At 44.7% G+C, this 22,611-nt stretch overlaps 1 protein-coding gene across 1 annotated transcript in view; it reads left to right on the plus strand.

Moving 5' to 3' along the window:
- Window positions 1-22,611, plus strand: part of TLL2 (tolloid-like 2) — a 112,703-nt gene that overhangs the window by 32,522 nt on the left and 57,570 nt on the right. The window contains exon 3 of the mRNA XM_012654502.1: window positions 10,783-10,860. Within this exon, the coding sequence (XP_012509956.1) occupies window positions 10,783-10,860 (78 nt within the window). The remainder of the gene's footprint in view (window positions 1-10,782; window positions 10,861-22,611) is intronic.

Raw genomic sequence — 22,611 nt, forward strand, 5'->3', positions numbered from 1 at the left:
TGGCCTCCTTTTGTCCCTTCTTAGAAAACAACAACAAACCACAGTGGGCTAGTGAGAGGAAGTGAAGAAAGCCCAGACTGCCTCCCACAGCAGAGCTGCCTAAGGGATGGGAAACTGAGTACCCGATGACAAGTGGGCTAGACTCTGAGGGCTGGGGACACAGCTTGGGCAGCTGCAGGTGGCCCTGCTGGTGTGAGTTTGGGATGAGGCCCCCTCCTGGTAGCCTGTGGCTGATATGCAGGCTGACCCGGACAAAGCCACATTTCTTCTGGGGCTGCTTACACCGAGGGCTGCAGGTCATTATTTCTGTGGTTTCCAAGGAGATCCAGAGAGAGAAGGTGATGATGGCAGTGGAGTTGCCAGTGGAATCTCATCCTGTGCTCTGGTCATCTTATTTTTCTTTGGTCCCCTTTAAAGAGCTTTGTTTGCCCACAAGCACTGAGGAAAAAGTCCCAGCTGGCCTTGGCTCTGAGCCTGTGGACTATCCAGCCCACCTCCAGCTCCTGCCGCTCCCTGCTATCTGCTTCCCAGAAAACATCACCTCTTTCATCCTGGACCTTGGCTTCCATGGCGCAAGGAATCCCTGTCTTCTCTGACCTTGGCATCACCTGCAGGCGTGACTGTCCCATTCACCCTCAAGCGCGGAGGTTCTGAGTGGCCATCCCACCTGCCAAATCTGGTCTGCAGATGTGTTCTGTTTGTTTTGTAGTGCTTACATTTTTTTAATTTACTGGCCATATTTAAAAATCAGATTTCTCATAAAAGTCCAGAATTCTGGCTTCTCTTGAAAAGTTGGAAGATTTGGCCACATGGGTCCAGCAATCCCACATGGCAACAATCAACAGCATTGCATAACCACGGGCTGAGCTCCGTGGGCCTGCCACAGTCCCCACTGCTCCCTATTCATCGTTCACACCCAACTGCTCTCACTTCAATGTGCTACCTGCCTGCCTCCCTCTCACCCCGCCCCGACTCTAGGCATACAAGCTTGTGTATTGGGCTGAAGCATAAGGGGCACCACCTTAGGTCTTAATTCAAGTCCCATGACACTGGTCAAGGTCACCTCTCCCTTCGTCATCAAGGGAGGAGGGTCCTAGAGCTTCAACTATTAGCTGGTGGCCTGGAAGAAGATCCTTCTGGAGCCTTTTTTCTTCTTTTTGTTGAACTTGCAATTTCTGGCACCTGCTGGTAACACAGCATGCCATGTTCCGGGCACCGGATGGCACTGGGGAAGCACAGAAAAGGCAGACAGAGGACACATTCAGTGTTTTGCATGAGAGGGTTTATGGCCCTGCACGTGTGTTGGCATCAGAACAGGCTCTTCCTGCCCCAACGAATCAGTGGGATGGGACCATTAATAGGCATTGACCTCTCTGAAACTAAGGGGCCATTGCATTTTACTGACAAATGCCATCGCCCAAGAGAGCACTGGTTACCTGAACCTGTTTACTGACATTATCTCTTACAGTTAAGGCCACTTCTCTGCAATTCTCCTTGAACAGAGCTGACTTCTGTCCCAAAAAGGTCAAGGACAATGGTGGAGCTCCTTGTGGCTCTTTCTGCCTCTCTCCTCCAGCTCCCTGAGAGAGGGCTGGGCTTGGTCTCTTTTCTTTGGTCCTTTCTTTCGTGCCAGTCAGCTCCACTGTCGCAGGGATAACAGGATGAATGCCCATGACCTTGTCACTTAAGTCTTGTCTTATAGTATACCCTTAGTTAATTTTTTTACTGTTATTTGATATCACAAATTATTATGGGCAAGCACCATATGGAGCAAGGTTTAAAGACATACCATGCCCAGTTAGGGTGGGAAGCTTTTCTTTCGCTGACTGTCAGTGGCTACCAACAGATTGTCAGCCTAAACTTGGTTTTGTGAAGTCTGCTTTAAGGAGAACTTGAACTTTTTCCTTGACTTGCGATGCTTCGGGTACGAAATGTCACGTCGCTATGGCTTATTGTTTCATCCCATTCTGCACTGTCAGACTTCAGAGCAGTTGGAGAGTCAATGATGATAATAACAATATCAGTAATGACAGCTCACTCAGTAGTGTAGACTACAGGCCAGGCGTTGTTCTGTGTGTCATTTCACTCTTAATCTTTATAACAGCCCCAAGAGGAGGGACAGCTGGCTGCGCAGCAATCACTGATGGACACAGACGAGCAGCCAAGGCCAGGCTGGGTACAAAAGATATGGGCGAAGTAGACAAGGATACCTGGAGTCCGGGGGTCAGGAGAGAACTGGAGGTTTGAAGCCAGGTGAGCAACAGGAACGCTAGGAGCATGTCTAAGCAGAAGATCTGGTGACAGCTCATCCAGCATCCAGGAGGCAGAAAAATGCAGGTTCAGGCATTCGGGATGAGTGGGAGGTCCAGCACCAAGAGGGCATCTGGCCGAAGGCTCTGCAAAGAAGAGAACTCAAATTTGCCTGATGAAGGAGCCTCCCATAAGCCTCTGCCTGGGAACAGGAGAAAATTCTGAGGCTTGGTTAGCCAGTGCCAAGACCCAGGGAGGAGCCAGTGACCTTGACTGGACAAGGGAAGGTTGGATCTCAGAGGAGCCTCCCAGCACCCTCTGAGAGAAGGCTCCGCCAGGCCCTCGCTCTTTCCCACCGATGAGCTTCCCTCTCTTCTGTCTTGCCAAGGTGTAGACGCATTATTTTTTGTTTCTGTGATCAGAGAAGACAAGCATAAAAAAAGGTTGGACTACAACTTTTCCATCTGCATCAACACAACTATGTTTCTTTCATATCAGAAAAAGGTTTCCCCGGCAACTGTGTGTGGGGTGTGTGTGTGTGTGTGTGTGTGTGTGTCTGTGTTTGTTTGTGTGCGCATGCGTACGCTACAAAGTGTATGCTGTAATCTAGTTCTTCCTTTAAAAAATCCTTCTATTTCCTGATTATAAAAGTAATACGTTAAACAAAATTTGGAAATTACAAAAAGTATATAAGAAAATTAAATTCACCCTGAGTCGCCGATCAGAGATAATCGCAATGGACATTGTGGGTATTTCCATCACTATTTTTCCCCATGTTTTTTGTATATGCTTTTTAGGAAAAGATAGAATTATACTGGATTTTTTGGAATCATACTGGTGCAATTTCCTAACCTGCTTTTTGACTTGTAGTATGAACACTTTCCCCTTTAGTAAACTTTCTTCAAAAGCAGTTTAAAAGGTTACATAGTGTTCCATTATATCATAATTTATTTTACCACCCCCTACTGGTGGTATGGTCGCTGTGGTCTTTTTTATTATTAAAAAATGTCAAGATGAACATCCTTTTGTCTTCATTGCTAATTAATTCCTTAGTACAGATAACTAGAAGTCATATTATTGCCTGCTTTAAAAGATTTTGACAAATGTTATGAAATTACCTCATAGATGTTACCAATTTATAGTTCTTTTCCACCAGAAGTGTATAAGAATTCCCATTTTATTATATACTCACCGATATTAAATCATTTCATAAACAAAATCCAGCAATGATCTTTAACTCATTTCCCCTTTCCCTTCTGTAGCATTTGAAATTTGGCATAGATATAAAAGTTACTTGGCATCAAATTGCTTAAGATTACACATTGATTACTGTAGTGATTGCCTTGCTCATTCCTGAATCCACCTTTTCAAGGGGCTTTGTCTTTTTATTTTTCTAAAGAATAATTAAGGCTGGGCACGGTGGCTCACGCCTGTAATCCTAGCACTCTGGGAGGCCGAGGTGGGTGGATCGCTCAAGGTCAGGAGTTCGAGACCTGCCTGAGCAAGAGCAAGACCCCGTCTCTACTAAAAAATAGAAAGAAACTGGCCAAACAACTAAAAATAGAAAAAAATTAGCCAGGCATTGTGGCACATGCCTGTAGGCCCAGCTACTCGGGAGGCTGAGGCAGTAGGATCACTTGAGCCCAGGAGTTTGAGGTTGCTGTGAGTTGACACCACGGCACTCTAGCTCGGGCAACAGAGTGAGACTCTGTCTCAAAAAAAAAAAAAAAAAAAAGAATAATTAAAACCTCGGCTGAGTGGTGTGTCTTGCAGGTAGTTTCCCAACAGAGTGGGCAGGTGTTTCATCCATTGGCCGTGCCTGGGCTGCTTGCTCAGGCCACACCTGTACAGGTCTGGGGTAGAGGGCAGGGGTTGCAAGCACAGATTCTGGGTCAGATAGGCCCACCTTGTATTGTGAATTCAATCACCGACCAGCTGGCTGACCCTGGACTACTTACGCATGAGCCTCTGTGTTCTGTGTTCTCCTCTGTAAAAGAGGAATAATATTACTTCCTCCCGGGATTGCTGTGCACATTCCATGTGACCAAAGGGTCCAGCAGATTGAGAATGCTTAAGACATGGTTGTGAGGGTAAAATTCAAGGGCCCCGCGTCCCTCTCAGGTGACAGCTGCTGTCAGGCTTGTGCGCAGCTCCTGCTCCAGCTATACTGGACTTTTATTTTCCTTCTTCAGGACTTTTTTACTTGCACTTTTTGTTTGGCTTTGCTAGAATACTTTCCCCAGATGGATGTCTACCTCTCATCACTTAGCTCAAATGTCACCAAGTCAGAGAGACCTTTATGAGCTCTCATCCCCCATTGCTCTGTCATAAAACTCTGTTTAGGTTTCCTCAAAGTGCTTAATCCGTCCACAAAATGATCTCATTGTTTATTGTTCCTGTTTAGCCCCTCCATTAGAACGCGGGCACCGCGAAGGCAGGCCCTGCCTGCAGGAACTCAGCGCGGTGCGGCCCAAAGCAGGTGCTTGACGAAGATTTACAGAATGAATGGACTAGGAATAAAGTGATTTTTAGGATCTGGTGCTGGGGATTATTTATTTTTTCTTTTTCTTAGAGTACAGCAAGGCAGTCTTATACTAGATTTACCTCTGATGGGTCAAAGCTGTAAATACGGTATTAAAAAGTCAGCAAACGTGATGGCTGAGGTTGCCCTGGCAGGGTCTCTTCGGCATGTGATGTACGTGAAGGGCTTTGACACCAGGCTGATCTGGAGAGAACCGCAACTTCTCCACCCAATGGCTGTGTGTCCCGTGATGTCTTCAGTGCTCTAAGCCTCAGTTACCCTACATGTAAAATGGGTTCCCAACCCTCAGAGCATTGGCCTGAGGAGTAAATAGAGAACATATGTGAAGTAACTGTAACTAATTGCATTTAAAGTTAAACGTTGGCAGTTAAATGGTTGCTATTCTTGTGTTCAAGGAAACCAAGGACCAAGCAATGTTAGGCTTTAAGGGCAAGGAACAGAAGGAATAATTAATATAAAGTTTTGTTTATGAATTATAATATTAATATTAATATTAATTCATTGTCACTATCATTGAGACGGGCAATATTGATCTATGGCAAAAGGCTTTGTCCTCTTGGGCTTTGGAAGAGCCCTTCTCTTTCTGCCTAGATGCCTTTGGGTGTATGCAGTTAATATTTCATTAATTATGGTGGAGGGGCGTTGTGTGTACATCAATGTCTCATATGATGCATATAATTAAGGTACTTTTTGTCGACAGCGGAAGAAAATTGGGCTTTCCCAAAGAAAAGCAGCTTGCTCCCAAAGTTGCTAACAGATTGCTTCTTAATTGAACTTGGGAGGTGAATTATATGGTGAATTAGAAAAAAGAACAACTCTGAATTTAGTGAATTGTTCCATAAAGGAAACTGTGGGATTGAATTGCAAATGCTGGACAGAAACATTTCAGCCGGGCCCCATGCATCACAGGCACTGACCTCTGCTGTGTTTCAGTAAGAGCTGGAACAGGCCCGGAGCTCTCTTTTCAAGGCCTGGAGGGCATTCTTTCCCAGAGACCAGCTGTAAGCCTGGGTTTTTTATGCAAAGGAGACGTTTGAATAAACCTCTGTGACTAATGAAATCTACAAGGTCTTTGCATATCCTCCCACTGAAGAGGTAATTAAGCAAAGATCAAATATGGGGATATATATGTATTTTTTCAAACATTTTTTTTTGTCTTGCAATCACACCCAAGGAAAAATATGTCCCCATAGCCTGAATGCCCTCCTCTCCTTGACGCCAGTCTTTGTCTGCCTTGGGCTGTTTCTCTCCTCTTTGTTCTGTGATGCCTACAGCTGCAGTCACAGCCAGAGCAACACCTGTCTTAGTGGTTTCCAGCCTTTTACTGAAACAGAGAACTGCTTTCCATCGATTTAGATGTGAGAAACAACTTTTCCTAGTGTTTCTTGTGTCTGTCTCCAACTCCAGGTCTTCCATTCATGGTGAGCTTGGGAGGAAAGAGGTTGGTGGTAAGAAAATAGCATGAGATGAGGCTTCCTCTTGCAGGGTTCTCTGAGCAACGGATCTCAATCTTAGCTACACCTTAGAATCACCTGGGGAGTTTTTAAAACTCCTCATGCCCAAGCCATGCCCCAGACCAATTAAATAAGAACCTCTAGGGGTGGAAAGCAGACATCAGTATTTTCTTAAAGGCTTCCCAGATGATTCAAAATTGTAGTCAAGGTTGAGAGCCATTGTTCCAAGAATAGCTACCTCCCTCTTTCCATAAAAGCTGATAAAGACAATTTTTTCCAACAGTTAAGCTGAGTTAGAAATAATTGAGTTCTCTTTCTAAACACTGTCTACCTGGCTCATTTGTCCATCCATCCATCCCTCCCTCCCGTATTTTACTTGGTACCTGCCTTGTGCCAAGCTGGGTGCTGGGTATTCACTGTTAGACAAAACTAGATCCCTTCTTTCAAGATGCTAAAAGCTAAAATCTAGACTCTGAAGCCTTGAACTGAGTAAACAGGAGATCCCAGCAGCTCTGGTGAGGGTGGAGGAGGAGCCCAGGGGGCTGTGGGAGCAAAGAAGAAGGGCTTTTCACCGAGAGGAGCAAGGGGGTGGCTTCCCAGAGGAAGTGGTGTCTCAGTGGACCCGTGAAGGACCAGGTGGATTTGGCCAGGTGAAGAGGTCTGTGGCTGAGGAAGGTGCATAAGTGAGAGGAAGATGGAAACCTGAGGCTCTCTGAGTAGCTTAGCGCCAGGCACAGGTGGGAGCGGGGCGGTGGCAGGAGAGGAGACCCGCAGGGCCATAGCAGTAGGGCTCCATCAGTTGTGCTGGGAGGTGAACTCATCCCAAGGGCGGTGGAGAGACACAGAAGGGCTTTCATCAGGGGAGTGGGCAAACCACATTAACTCCAGGTACATCCCAGTCTCAGACAGCACTGGAAGCCTGAGATATGCTGTTCTTCTTCAAAAAAAGACGGAACCTCCCACCTCTTATTGATAAGAACAGAGGAGGGACATGTGTTCTCAACTACCAAAGCCCCAGGCTCAGATGTCCTTTCACAGACCTGCTGCACGGGCAATGCCCTGTGTCCCTTGGGAATCTCCAGCCTCTACCAGGCACCTCACTTGTCCTCGTTCTCCTTTCTGGGTCTGGGGCTGAGGAGAAGGGGCACAGGACTGGGGTTCTGACAGGAACCAGCTGCAGCCATCACCATTACTAACCATCTCTGCACCCTCAAGAGAGGCAAGTCACTTCACCTCTTGGAACCTTGTTTCCTTATCCATAAAATAGGGGCGTTCATGGTCCTTTTGTCATTGGGTCTTTGTGATCCTAGAATTGCAAAACTCAAAGCAAGGAAAGCTCTTAGCACTGTTCTCAGCACGTGGTCAGCGCCTTAATTGGCCCATAGCAAACACTGATCCTTTCCCATCTATGCGGGCACCTGGCCTCCCCCAACTCCCGAGCCTTGCTCCTGTTGTAACCTCAAGCACCAGAGAGACGAGGGAACCAGAGTCCTCATCCTCCTTGCCTCCTCTGCCTGTGGCAGAGCTGAATATCAGTCTCTCCCAGCCCTGGCTTCCTCAATCACAGCCTCCAGTTCACCTTGAACCTGGACTGTGCCCAGCTACCCTTATGGGTCTATTTTTTTCTGTTTTGCTCCCACATCCTTTTTGCAGGAACCAAGCAGGTCTAAACTTGCCAATCCCCGATGCCGGGTTTCCAGAGCTTTATGGAATCTCATTTCAAATGCCAGCTCCTGCCCACTACTACTCCGTCACGTATAAAATCGGTGCAGTCACAAAGCCCCCTCATGTCCTCTGGTTCTCATCAAGTTCACTCAGAATAAAAGCCAAAGTCCTGAAAGTGGCCTGCAAGGCCCCACGTGGGTGACCCTCCAGACCCTCCTCTGCCCACTGACCTACCAGCCCCTCATTGGTTCCAGTCACACCTGCCTCCCTGCGCCAAGCACACTCCCACCCCAGGGCCTGTGCACCTGCTGTCCCCAGTTTGGAATGCTCTTCTCTAGACTTCCTCCCTAGTGTTCCCTGTCCCTTCACCCCCATTTATTTTCTTTGTAGCATTTATCAACAGCTGACTTAAATATCTAGTGGCCTGTTTGTTTATCATTTTCTCCCCCACCCTTCATCAGAATAGAATTTCCATGAGGTCAGGGTACAGTTTCTTCAGTGTCGTATCCTGAACAACAGAAACAGCGTCTGGCCCAGAGCAGGTGTCGGATAAATATTTGTTGAATGAACGCATGCCTAAACAAACCCATTACCTCATTTGGTCCTTGCAACAGCCCATTTGACAGATGGAAAGTGCGAGCGCCCGAGTTCTCAGTGGCGCTTTGCACAGCTGGGTGGTGGCTCAGCAGACCAGGGCCCCGGCCCCAGCGGCTTCCACGCCACAGGTGGCACATTCCTCTGCTGGGGGACGATTTCATACCATCAGGATTTCCCCCGACCTTTAGCTGGGGAGGAAATGATATCGCAACTGGAAGAATACCCAGAGGGCTGGGAGCTGGCAGCGAACGCCCCGGCAGCTGCAGGGAGTGTGTGAGCGGATTCCGGCTTGGCCAGGAGGCAGCGGACCAGCGGGATGCAGGCGCTGAGCCTCCCGTCCCGCCTCGCCTTAGCGGAACCTTCTCTACAGGAGGCCCGGAAGCTGCAGCCATTGCCAACAGCACAGTCACCATCACACAGAGGGAGGGGGTGGCCTGCATGTCAGAAGTTGGGACCTGGGACCACGTGGCCGTCTCCAGGGTTGTCTGGACCCAGGGTGGGTTCCATGTCGGGGAGCGTGGTGCTGTGTGCACCTTGGCTGAGCAGTGCCGGGAGTTGCTGGCTGTGGGCACCAGGAACATCGTGGACTTTCTGACCAGGAGATGTGTCCTGACCCTGCAGCTCCCCTCATGGGCCGGGTACCTCTGGGCTAATCATTTTGTGCCTCAGTTTCCTTCTCTGGAAAATGGGGTTACACTACAGCCGCCACAGCGTGTTCTTATCAGGGTCAAAGGGGATACCGGGAACTGCTCCGTAAGCTGCAAATTTTTAAACAAATGCAAGAAATATTTTTTTGTTTGTAAAGAGATTGTCCTTTGGTTGCTTCGATGTGGTTCCGTGTGTATAATAATCTCTCTGGGACACAGTCTCTGTCCTCAAATCTGCTCCCTTGTGTCACTACCACCCAGTTGCTCAAACCCCAAGTGCAGGAGTCACTGGAGGCCCCTCTCAGCCCTCCCATGGAACCCAGCAGCCCCTCCCGTTGGCTCTGCCTGCCACTAAATCCCTAACATGACCGGGCCCAGTGCCTCTCTCGCAGTGTCGGGTCCACGCCACCGCCGTCTCTCGCCTGGACCCTTGCAAGCCTCCTAACTGATCACCCAGGTTCTACTTTTGCCTGCCTGTATCCCAGAGCACTCTTGGTAAAACACAAATAAAAACACATCCCTCTCCTGCTTTAAACCCTCCTGTGACAAAGAGAATAAAGTCAAAGGACGCAGCCTGGCTGGCAAGGCTCTGTGGCCCTGGCCTCCCTCTCTGGCCAGTATCCTCTCCCCACGGTGAGCTCAGACCTGGCCCAGGCTCCTTCCCCATCCTTCCTCTGCTGGGGTGCCCTGGCCCAGATTTCCATGTACGGCCACATGGATCTTCCTGCTTTTCAGATCTGACCCCCAACATCACTTCCCCGAGGGCCCCCTCCCTCCAACCACGCTCAACCACACACTGAATTACTTGATGCACTTCTTTGGAGCATTTTTCCAACCTGTAATTATCTTATTCATTTATTTTCTTACTTGCCGTTTATCATCTACCTCCCCATTTAGAACAGAAACATCTTGAGGGCAGGAACACGTCTGTCTTGCTTGCTGCTGGATCCACTGTGCTTGGACCTGTACCTGGCACATAGTAGGTCAAATAAATATTTGCTGATTGACCATCTTCCTGATGGAGACAGATGCTAACACGGATTATGGATGATGGCTGCTGGCAAACATGCACGAGCACCGCTGTCCTTGGTGGACACAGTGTCTCCAGAGTCTAATTTATAAAATAAACACAGCAGTTTCTAAAGGGGACTCACTCCAAGAGAAAACCAAAAAGCCCAAGAGTGCCCCGAATACCAAAGCAGCCGTCACTGAGCCCTCATGTGTTCAGCAGCAGTGCCGGTGCCGGTGACGCTTCCCTGCCCTCTGCACCAGGTGGACTCCAGACCCACAGGGGGTCCCCTTTGCATTTGGCCTTTCTTATGCAGGTGGGGTGAGAAAGCTGACTTTGGCATTGCATGTTAACTTTGTAAATTTGACTCTGAGTGCCCTTAAGCCGATCGAAGAGAGTAATACTTTTATTCATTGTGAGTGATGTGTGTGGTTATACAAAGCAGGTTCACTTTTGCCCTTGCGTCTAGAACAGTGCCCGGCATGTGGTCGGTGCCCAGTAAACCTTTGCTGAACAAATGTAACTGCTGCACCTTGATCGTGAGCATCGCCCAGGTGGCCGGGTTTGCTCCCGCATCCCTGATGCATCCTCACACTCCTTCCTTCTCTGTTCCTTTAGGTGGGCGTGGAGAGCAGCCATCTGAGAACTGGCCGAACGCCACGGCCACGAACACCAGCGTCGAGGAGACTCGAAAGGGTAATATGAGGCTCCACCAGGTCTTTGGGTACCTTTTTTTTTTTTAGTTGTGGAAAAATACACATAACATAGATTTACCATTTTAACCATTTTAGAGCATACCATTCAGTGGCAGTAGGTACGTTCACAATGTCGTGTAACCCTCATCCCTGTCTAGTTCCAGCACTTTTTCGTCACCCCCAAGGGAGACCCTGTGCCCATTCAGCAGTCACTCCCACGCCCCCTTCCCCAGCCCTGGCCTTGGAGAGCTCGTGGTGCACCTTTTCCTGTCGCAGTGGCTGAAGTGCACTAGAAGCTCTGACGTCTGTGGACACAGAGGTGGGGTGGGAGTGTTTCCTCTGTCGAGTGGGGCTGGCTTGCTGCCGGAAGGAGGGATGGGAGGGCGGCATTTGGTGGTCAGGGACCACGTGGCCCCCAGGTAAACTCCGCTCTTGTGGCTGGACTTTCCTCTCTAGTGCGTGGCTTGTGAGTTGAAGCCCCCGAAGTCCTGACAGGGGAGATATTGATGTTTGGGGAACTGGGTGTCTGAGAGAATGAGTTGGCGTGGGAGGCAAGGAAGGGAAATAAAGCTGGGGGTGTGTGGACTAGAGACCCCATGGGCTGCTAGGGCAGTGGGGACAGGTGAGGGGCTGGTTGCTTGCGGGCAGGAGGCACCTATCAGCCCGGAGCCCGCCTGCACACAGACGCTCAGACGTGAGCGTGATCTGCCAGTTCTTAGAGCTTCCAGCTTGGAGATCAGTGGAAACGTCTCAGGTTTTGGAGAAGTTTTCCTGTTCAGAACCGGTGCTGGAGGGGAGAGGCTGCTGGGCCTCTGTCTGGCCTGCACCCTGCAGGAATCGGGACTTGGGTCGGCAGCAGCACTTCTACATGAAGTCACTGCAGAACAAAAGGAATCATTTTTAGATGCCAGTATCCTGTGTTTCAGGGATACCTATGTAGGGATGAAATAGAAATCAGTATTTGCTTTATTTCGTGTTTTTGCTTTCATGCTATTTTATATTTTTGTGTACACATGGCATATATATATAATTTCATACAAATGTATAAACGCGATATCATCATATACTTTCTTTTAGTGTTGTCTTTTTTTTTCTTTTCCCTTTAATTTGGGTACCTCCTTTGGTTCCTTTTTTCAACATATCACCCCTCTACTCTGTCCAAGGTAAGCATGCTAATGACCATGTATGCACCCTTCATATTTTTTCCATGCACATAGACACTTATGTAGAGATATATGTATATAAACATACATATAAACATAAATACAGATACCGGTTTTGTCATTGTTTTTAAAAAATAAGATCCTATTTGATACATTTTTAATGCTTTGTGCTTTTCTCAGCAATATCCCATGGGAAACCCCTCCAAGGCACTTGTTATAACTTCAATTTATTCTTTTGAATGGTTCTAAAATATTCCTGGTATGGAATAGACCATAATATTTTCAGTCATTCTCTTATCAATTAGCATTCACTTCAAGTTTTTGCCATTGTGAACAATGCCTGCAGTAAACATTCCTGAACATATATCCTTACATACTTAGTATGTTGGGTTTTTTTTTTTTTTTTTTTTTTTTTGAGACAGAGTCTCACTCTGTTGCCCAGGCTAGAGTGCAGTGGCATCATCATAGCTCACAGCAACCTCAAACTCCTGGGCTTAACCGATCCTCCTGCCTCAGCCTTCCAAGTAACTGGGACTACAGGCGTGCACCACAACACCCAGCTAATTTTTCTATTTTCAGTACAGATGGGGTATCACTCTTGCTCAGGCTAGTCTTGAACTCCTGAGCTCAAGCAATCCTCCCACCTCAGCCTCCCAGAGTGCTAGGATTACAGGCGTGAGCCACCATGCCCCACCCTTAGTATGTTTTTAATAGATGTTGCTAGATTGTGTTTCAAAAGTGTAATAATTCACATTTGCATAGCAGCTTATAAGCCTTTCCCCATAGCCTCACTAGCATTGGGTATTATCAGTGTTTTTAATAAGGAAGCAATAGCTTATTATTACCTAATTTGTATTTCTCTGACTACTGGTGCCTTTGAACATTTTTTCCCATGTTTGTTGGTGATTTGGGTGTGTTCTTCTGGAACCTGCCTCTCCTGTCCTTTGCCCATTTTTTTTATTGGGTTGCTGATCTTGCTCTTATCAACTTGACTTCTTTTAGAGAGAGGAAGATTCCTTTGTCCCCCCTGCCAACTCCACCACCATTTGACAAATCTGTATTTGTTTCTTAGCTACACAGCTTGTTGGGATCATGTGCAGGGCTCCCTTTTAAACCTGTATTTTTCTGCTTTGCTTATTTAGGGTATTCTGACTTATGAATTTCCAGGCTCCTCAGACATCTGGTAAACTCAGTGGCACTTCATTTGGCTACAGGTGACCAGCACTTAAGTGGGAAAAATGAAGCATGGGAAGTGGGGATGAAACCAGCAAGGTTTGCTATCACACTGCAGGTGTAGATGCCACACTCATTTTTTCCTTCCCTATTTATGTGATGTGATTTATTGTTGCATAAAAACCATCCCCAAACTTAGTGACTTCAAACAGTGATTTGTTATCTTTCATGATTCTGTGGATTAACTGGGCTCAGTGGGGTGGTTCTTCGGCTGATGTTGCCTGGGATCACTCATTTGACTGTAATCATCTAGCCAGTAGACTGGGTGGAAGGTCCAAAAAACCTTTAGTCATACACCTGGTGACCCAGTGGCCCCTGTCTCCACGTGGACTTTCACCATTCATTTGTCTAACCTGGGACTTTTTATAGCAGGTGGCTGGCTTCCCAGAGGGAGGGAGCAGAAGCTGCCAGTCCATTCAAGGCCTGGATTCAAAACTCTAAGAATGCTACTGCTGCCATATTCTATCAGTTAAAACAGGCCAAAGGCTGGCCCAGGTTCAAGGAGAGGGAAATAGGTTCCAGTCCTTCACAGGAGAAGTACCATGACCTGATGGATGAGGGGACTTGGAGGCCATATTTGGAGACTATCTGCCACCTTTCCTCATTGCCTCTTATTTGCTCCACAGCAATGGAATTGTCAGAGATTTTGATATTTACTAGCATGTTGGGTATAAAATGGCCCAACCATAAACTTGAACTGTCAGATACACCTTGGGTTGGAATCCCAGCTCAGCCACTCAGTAGTTGTGACTGGATAAGTTGTCCAACTTCTCACATGAGGTTTAGAGAGAACTGGAAATAATCTTTATGTAAAGTGCATAGCTAGGCATCTGGAACTTCAGAGATGCTCAGTGAATGTCGCTCTTCCACGTATTCCTCCCCACCCCCACCTCCAAGAATCATATTATTCAGCATGGAAAGTGCATCATCTACCTCTGGACTGAGATTCCACAGCTGTTCAACAGCTGCACAGAAACAATTACAGAGCACAGGAAGGAATCAGACTGCTGCAGCTCGTTACGACTCTGCCTCTAGTTGGGTTGTGCACAGTACCCACACGGCAACAAGGGGTCTTCTTGGGCTTTTTAGGGAGGATGATGAGAGCACTCCCTGCACCCCCCACCCCCGACACCCCCAAAGCTGGCTAAACCCATAGTCTGCAGCCCCTCAAATGACTGGTTTGTGTGAAGAGGAAAGTGAATGTCAAGCCTAGGCCAAGCTCTCCAGTCTGCATAACAGCAGCAGACAAGCACGGCTTTAAGCATCCAGGGCAGTCCTAAGGATGGAGGAGACACCAAGGTAAGGCGAGGGCTGGATCTTCTAGGATGTCCCTGCATCCTTCCCACCCCATCCCTTCAGGACACTGCTGAGCACCAGCCGGGAGGACCTCTTATTTTTGTTTGAATTAAAGTTAAACAAGTTGTGTCAATCTCAGATTCCCCTTTAATCACAACTTGACCCCCTTCTGCCACCCCCAGAAGAAGAGACCGCCCAAGCAGGAGAAAGGGTCTGAGGGAGCCTCAGCCTGCTGGTTTCAGCAGCAGGTTTATTTCCTGGCTTTATGTGGCTCCCCTCAGCCCTGACGGTGGGGATTTGTGACTCCAGCTTTGGGGAGGGGTGAACTGCCAAAATGCTCACTCAGCATCCTCCCCACCCCCAGACCCTTTGGTCAGAGGATCTCCCCAGCCTCCCCAGAGGAGAACACAGCATTCATTTCAGGGCTGATAATGGGATTAATGAAATGGAGTATGCAACTGCTCCATGGATGAAGCTGTGGCTGTTTTGATAGAGCCTGATTTCTAGAACCATATTCATAAAGAGAATGGACCTTTCATTTTCAGTAACAGTCCCCAAGGGCTTTGGGCTGAAGCAGATAATAATGGAATCGGGTTGAATTAGAGAACAGATATCCCCAAAACCTGGGTGCAAAACACCACTCCATGCTGGAATCCCTAATGTCACTATGTCAGCATACCTGGTGTAACCACTGAGCCCCACGAATTTTGGGCTGTCTTTTTAGCCTGTTCCTAATGCCGACTTCCATGGCTATTGAGGCAGCTCACATGGAGCCCTTAGTCTCTGCAGGTGTTTGACGTTCATTACCTGGTTCAGCACAGCCATGCAGCAGGAAGTGAAGCTTTGAGGGGCACATGGTTTGTCCAAAGCCACACAGGTAGCAAATGGCAGCATTATCTTGAGCTTAAGTCCCCCTGACCCCAAACCCTTTGATCTTAACCTTTGGGCTATATCAGCGGTCCCTAAACTTCACTGAGCTTTATAATCACTGGGGGATCTTTAGCAACCACAGGTCCACTCTAAGGCCGATTGAGCTGCAGACTCAGGGAAGGGAGGCAGGCACCAGAATGTTTCAAAAGCTCCCAAGTCATTCTAATGTGCAGCCGGGATTGAGAACCATCATGCAGAATACTCTAGTCTCCCTTTTACTAAGGGGCTCCTCTTTCTTTCAGAATTGCCGCAGGTGAGGTGCAAATTCGCCCCTCACCCTCGCGTGAGGGTTATGCAGCTGGCTGGACTGTCGGGGTGTTTACTTCCAGTGTGGGAGAGGCCAGTTGCCTAATCTAAAAATTGCAGTTCCTCGCTTGAGAAGGCTGGGTCAGCCTGGTTCTGTTTGTGACATGGCTGTGCCTTCAGCTGGAAATGGAAGATTGAATCGCAACGGCTGCTTTGCTCTCTTGGAGAGGACAGGGCCTGCTCCCAGAGCCAGAGAATTTAAATGGGCTTTCTCCCTCCCCACCCCACCCCCAGCGTGTTAAATCCTGTCAGACGCCCCTGAGCTCCTCTTCAAATGCAGGACTCTTGGCCATAATAAATAATTACATCCTTCTATTTGGACTCCGATTCCAGATAGTAGTAATCCAAGAAAATCCAATAATGACAGTTACATTAAGATCCTTCTTCCAGGCTAAGCAGAACATCTGTTTAGACATATTTTTAATCGGCAAATGCTTCCTGTGTTGAGTCCTCAGCAAATTAAATTTCTCACTGGACCGAAGGGGAAGCTGTCATTCAATAACCCATCTCTGGAAATTACACCCCAGTCTCTTTCCAGGTGCACTTAAGATTTTCCCATGCTGACTTGGCTGCATGCAACTGGCCCTTACAATACCAGGTCACATGTGTTAATAGACAGAGCACAGCTTGCCTGAGAAACACGGGGCATCTGAGTGTTATTCCTTTGAATAGAGAAGTATTTTTGCCCATTCTCCAAAGGAGATTTGGTGGCAGAGGAAAATTAAGAGACTTGTTGAAAACCATATGGGAAATGAATAACAAACTTCCACTTGCTACATCGCTGCCTGTGATTACTTAAGACTTGATGATTCTCAGGATGTAAACATTAAGGGCTTCAGCGCTGCCAACATTTTGGAGAGGTTTCCGCCACAGAATTGTTTGGACTGTTGGGCTGTTTATTTTTAGAATAGCTCATCCCTTCTTTAATTCATTCATTCAAAACACAAAAATACTGAATGCTTACTACCAGCCGGGGACTGTGTGGGGTGGGAGAATAGAATGGTGGACAAGCCAGCCACTTTTCCTGCCCTCGTGGAGCTTCTGATTTACTGGAACAATTCACATCTGAAATCTTTTTTTTTTTTTTTTAATTTCAGAATATTACAGGGGTACAAACGTTTTGGTTACGTAAATTGCTTTTGTACCGTTTGAGTCAAAGTTGTAAGTGTGTCCATCCTCCAACATCTGAAATCTTGATACAAGTTGTCGTCTAGGGCTGGGATAGCAAATTGCAATACCTGTCGTGGAGGCCGGGCAGGTCGTGTAGATGGGGAAAGTGGGCTGGATGGGACAGTGGGAAGCAGGAGAGAGATTCTGGCAAATAGAACACATGCTCTGACTGTGGCAGCAGGTGCCTCTTAACTCCGGTAGGTTGTGCCATGACAGAAGATGGGCCTGTTGTTGCCAGATCTTTCCGTTTGTAAAGAAAAACTAGAAAATCTGGATTCTTATGTGAAATCCCTTGATTTTTAAAAGTTGGCTTCCGAAGCGAGATTTTTAAAAAAACATACTATGGGCCAAAAGTGTCCAGGCCAAACAAAAAACATCTGTGGGTTGGGTTTATCCCAAGACTGCAAGTGTATGACTTCTGTTCAAGAAATTCTAGTAGTAAAACAATGGTTAGCAGGTTTAAGAATGAATTATTTAATATATACCAACTTTTTGGGCCTGGCAATGTGACCAACTGAATGAGTAGGGACCCCCCTTATATGAGCATAGGAATGCTGAAGAAAAATAACCATCCCTCCACCCCAAATTAAAAATACAGAGTCAAGGCCTTTATCAAAAAGTCCCAAAACAATAAATGTTGGCGTGGATGCGGAGAGATAGGAACACTCATACACTGCTGGTGGGACTGCAAACTAGTGCAACCTCTGTGGAAAGCAATATGGAGATACCTTAAAGAGATACAAGTAGAAGTACCATTTGATCCAGCAATCCCATTACTGGGCATCTACCCAAAGAAACAAATGATACTCTATAAGAAAGACACCTGCACCTGAATGTTTATAGCAGCACAATTCACAATTGCAAAGATGTGGAAACAACCCAAGTGCCCATCATTACATGAGTGGATTAATAAAATGTGGTATATGTATACCATGGAGTACTATTCAGCTTTAAGAAACAATGGTGATATAGCACCTCTTGTATACTCCTGGATAGAGCTGGAACGCATTCTACTAAGTGAGGTATCCCAAGAATGGAAAGACAAGCACCACATGTACTCACCATCAAATTGGTATTAACTGATCAACACATAAATGCACATATAAGAATAACATCTATTGGATGTTGGGCAGGGGGGAGGGGAGAGGGGGGAGGAGGGAGGAGGGGACGCGTATTTGCATACACAAAGAGTGCAATGCGCACCACCCAAAGGATGGACATATTTGAAACTCGGACTTGGGGGGGGAGGGGGGAGGCAAGGGCAACATACGTAACCTAAATATCTGTACCCCTATAATACACTGAAATTAAAAAAAAAAATACAGAGTTGAGTTCAAAGGAAAGAAAGGTAAATGGCATGCTCAGAAGAGAATAAGGAACGTACACTCATAGAACTAAGCTTCAGATGGTGGCAAGACATGCATTGGGCACTGAAACTGAACCGGGACTTGAAGGACTGGGGGCTGGTGTTTTAATACCCATGTAATGCCCATCTAAGTACAGGAGATGTGGCCTTGGTCCCATGTGAGGCAGGAAGTGGAGACTGAGATCCTGTATAAGTTGAATACTCTCAAAAGGCTCAGAGGTATGGCAAGAAATCCTGCTCTCTTTCCTAGGCTTTAAGTGAGGGTAAAAATATCTTCTATGAGAAACTGAATCCCAAAGCCTGTTCCTCATGCAGGTATCAGTTCTCAAATTACACTTCCTGTACATAGAAACCCTAAACTGAGAAAGTAACATAAAAATTGATCTGGCACCCATAGAATCCCAAGAGCCCTGAAAAAATGCAAAACGGGGTTATACCCATGATCGAAGGCACATGGGACTCCTATGGAAAGGAATGACCTCCCCTAAAAATGAAAACTCTTGAAACACAAAAAGTTAGTCCATGAGGAAGAATCTATAGACACAATAAATTGGAGAATTGTTATCCCAAGATGTTTAAATAATAAAAGAATCTGAAGGAGATTATATTAATAATATATATGACTAAAATGAGTAAAGAGCCAAAGGAAGAATTTGAAACTATAGTGGGGAAAAAACCAGGGCAATGTAAAAAAAAAAGAGAAGGCAGATTTGAAAAAGCACTAAACAGGTCTTGTATAAATGATAACTACATTCATTGAAGCCAGAATGAGAGAAATAGTATGTCAAACACAACTGAAGAGAGAATAGGTGAAGTAGAAAATAGATCTTAGGAGGTTATACAAATTTCAGCTCTGAGAGACAGAGGCATAAAATGTGAAAAAAAGAAGAGGCATGGAGGCTACAATGACAGTGTTCACTGTGTAATCAGTAGGAATTCTAGGAAATGGAAGAATTTCCACAGAGAGACTGGGAAGGAAGAAATATTCAAACAGGTCATAAATTAGAATTTTCCAAAATTGAAAGCAGATGTGAAATTTCAAGAATCATACTGAGTCCCAAACAGAGAATTAAAACAAATGCACATCTAGACAATTATAATTGATGATGAGGAACATCAAAGACAACAAAAGAAGGAAAACAGAACAAAAGATGAAACAGATAACAGGTAAAGGAATGACCATTACACTAAAAGGATACCTCCCACTCGCAACAATGAAGACCACAAGGCACTGGAATATTCTAAAGAAAAAATATCCATCCACTTAGAATTCCAAACATTCCCAGCCAAACTTTGTTCCAAGAGTGAGGATAAAAGATATTTATAAATAAATACAGAGAGAGTTTATTATTATCCTAAAGGAATATTAAAAGATGCATTTCCAGGGAAGAGAAGTGGGATGATGTAAGAAACAGCAGTGAGGAAAGAAATGGGTGAATATGAAGGAAATATAAATCCATATTGCAAACAAATGAATCATAGATAATAGTGATTAATTTGGGAGTTTGAAAGCAAGTAAACAATAACATGAAAAATTGGAGGGCCTTTTTTATATATGCGAATTAAAGTATTTTAAAAGCCTTGTTTCTCAGAATGAGACTGAGGATTCAGGTTTCTTCCACTCTGTCTTCTAGCTCACTCCTTTTTTGTGAGACAGGATCTTGCTTGTCACCCAGGCTGGAGTGCAGTGGCCTCATCCTACTGCAACCTCAAACTCCTGCTATCAAGCATCCTCCCGCCTCAGCCTAAAGAGTAGCTGGGACTACAGGCACTTGCCACCATGTCTGGCTAATTTTTTTTTTCTATTTTTTGTATAGACAAGTTCTCACTCTTGCTCAGGGGGGTCTCCAACTCCTGGCCTTAAGCGATCCTCCTATCTCGGTCTCCCGAAGTGCTAGGATCATAGGTGTGAGCCACCGCACATGGCCTCACTAATTCTTTATATTTTGTCAAGTATGAGTGTTAAAAATTAAAGACAATACTAAAGAATAGAAAGGAAATAATGGAAATAAAAAGTAAATATAGAAAAATTTTTTAATCTAATAGAAAGCAGAAAAGGAGCAAAAAAAGAAGAAGGTAAAAAAGGCAAAAAGAAAACACAAAATAAAAGGAGAGAAATAAGTCCAGGTATATCAGTTATAAAATAAATGTAATTCACCTGTTAGAGGAGAGATTCTCAGGTTGATCATAAAGAAAAACATCTCAGCTATTTGCTGTTTATAAGAGACATACCTAAAACCTAATTAAACTTACCTGCAGAAATCCTCAACAAAATATTAGCAAATCAAATCCAACAATGTATAAAAAAGAATTATACACCATAACCCAGCGGGGATTTATTTCAGGTATGTAAGGCTGGTTCAGCATTTGCAAATCAATCTATATAACCCACATATCAACAAATTAAAACAGAAAAATCCTATGATCACATAAATTGATGCAGAAAAAGCATTTAACAAAATCTAACACCTATTCACAATAAAAACTCAGCAAGTTATGAATAGAGGGAAATTATCTTAATTTGATACAGAATATCTACCAAAAACCCTACAGTTTATACCATACTTAATAGTGAAAGACTGAATACTTACCCCCTAAAATCTAGAACAAGGAAAGGATGTTTGCTCTCATATTCTTATTCAGCATAGTTCTGGAATTTCCAGACACTGTGATGAAGCAAGAAAAACAAATAAGATGCATACAAATCGGAGAGGAAGAAATAAAATTGAAAAAAAAAAGAAATAAAATTGTCCCTATTTGCAAATGACATGTTTGTCTACTATAGAAGATCCTAAGGAATCTACAAGGAAAAAAAAATTCAAAAAATTTCTAGAACCAATAAATGAATTCCACAAAATGGCAAAATACAAGACCAACACACAAAAATTGTTCACATTTCTATATTCTAATGAACATACGGAAACCAAAATTAAAAGCATAATACCATTCATAATACAATCACACTAAAGAAAATGAAATACTTATATATATATGTAACAAAATACGTACGGGATTTATATGATGAAAATTAAACAATGCTGATGAAAGAAACCAAAGACTTAAATAAATGGAGAGACATACTGCGTCCATGGATTGGAAGACTCAGTAAAGGTGCCAGTTCTCTCCCAATTGATCTATAGGTTTAATGCAAATGGAGGGAATGTGGAAGCGAGGTGGATGTGGCTATAAAATAGCAACATGAGGGACCTTTATGGTGGTGGGATTGTTCAGTATCACGAATGTGGTAGTGAATACACAAACCTATAAGTGTGATAAAATTGTATGAAATCTCTGTCTCACACACATACACACACACACACAAGTGAATACAAGTAGTGCTGGGGTATCTGAATAAAATCAGTGAATTGTATCAATGTCCATATCCTAGTTGTGATATTGTACTGTAGTTTCACAAAATGTTATCATTGGAAGAAACCGAGTAAAGGTATATGAAATCTCTCTGTGTTGTTACAACTGGATGTGAATCTGCAGTTATCTCAATAAAAATTTCAATTTGGAAAATGCTATTTCATATGTAGTAAAAAATAATAGTGAACTTCAGTATTATGATCATTGCAAAGCTTGTTTTATTGTTTGTTGTAGGAAATGTAATTAACTCAGAGAATAACACCTGTTGAATGACTCACTAAAGAAATCACGCAAAAAGATTGAAAGTAAATGGATAGAAGAAAGCTATATGAGGTAAACATGGATGAAAATAAAAATTGTATAGCACTATTAATATCAGACAAAATATTCATTAGTATGGACAAACATTATTATTATTGAAAGAAGATCATTAGTGATAAAAGAAACAATTCATCTGGAACATTTAACAATCCTAAACTTGTATTACTTAACAAATGTGACCTTGAACAATCTAGAGCAAAAATTAAGGATAAAGAAAAAAATGACAATTCACAATTTTAGTTCTGAAGGTTGATTAAGGCACTTTTTTCAGTGACCGATACACAAAGAAGCCAAAAATATTTGTAAAGTAGAATATTTGAACAACACATATAATTCATCAATTAGATAGTACACATTATTTCAAAGACACCTGTAACTTTTATAAAAAGCTATCTTGTACTAGGTTACAAAGGAATGTCTAAATACCAAATAATTGATACTTGGGAGCAAGGGCCAGCCCTCTACGGTCAGTAGACCAAATCCATCCTGCCATCTGTTTTTGCAAATAAAGTTTTATTGGAACACAGTCATGTCCACTTATTCACAATTGTCTATGGCTGCTTTCACACTGCAGTGGCAGAGTTGTTGCAACAAAGAA

This window comes from Propithecus coquereli, unplaced genomic scaffold (genome assembly GCF_000956105.1).
Source record: "Propithecus coquereli isolate 6110/MARCELLA unplaced genomic scaffold, Pcoq_1.0 Scaffold440, whole genome shotgun sequence".
NCBI lineage: Eukaryota > Metazoa > Chordata > Mammalia > Primates > Indriidae > Propithecus > Propithecus coquereli.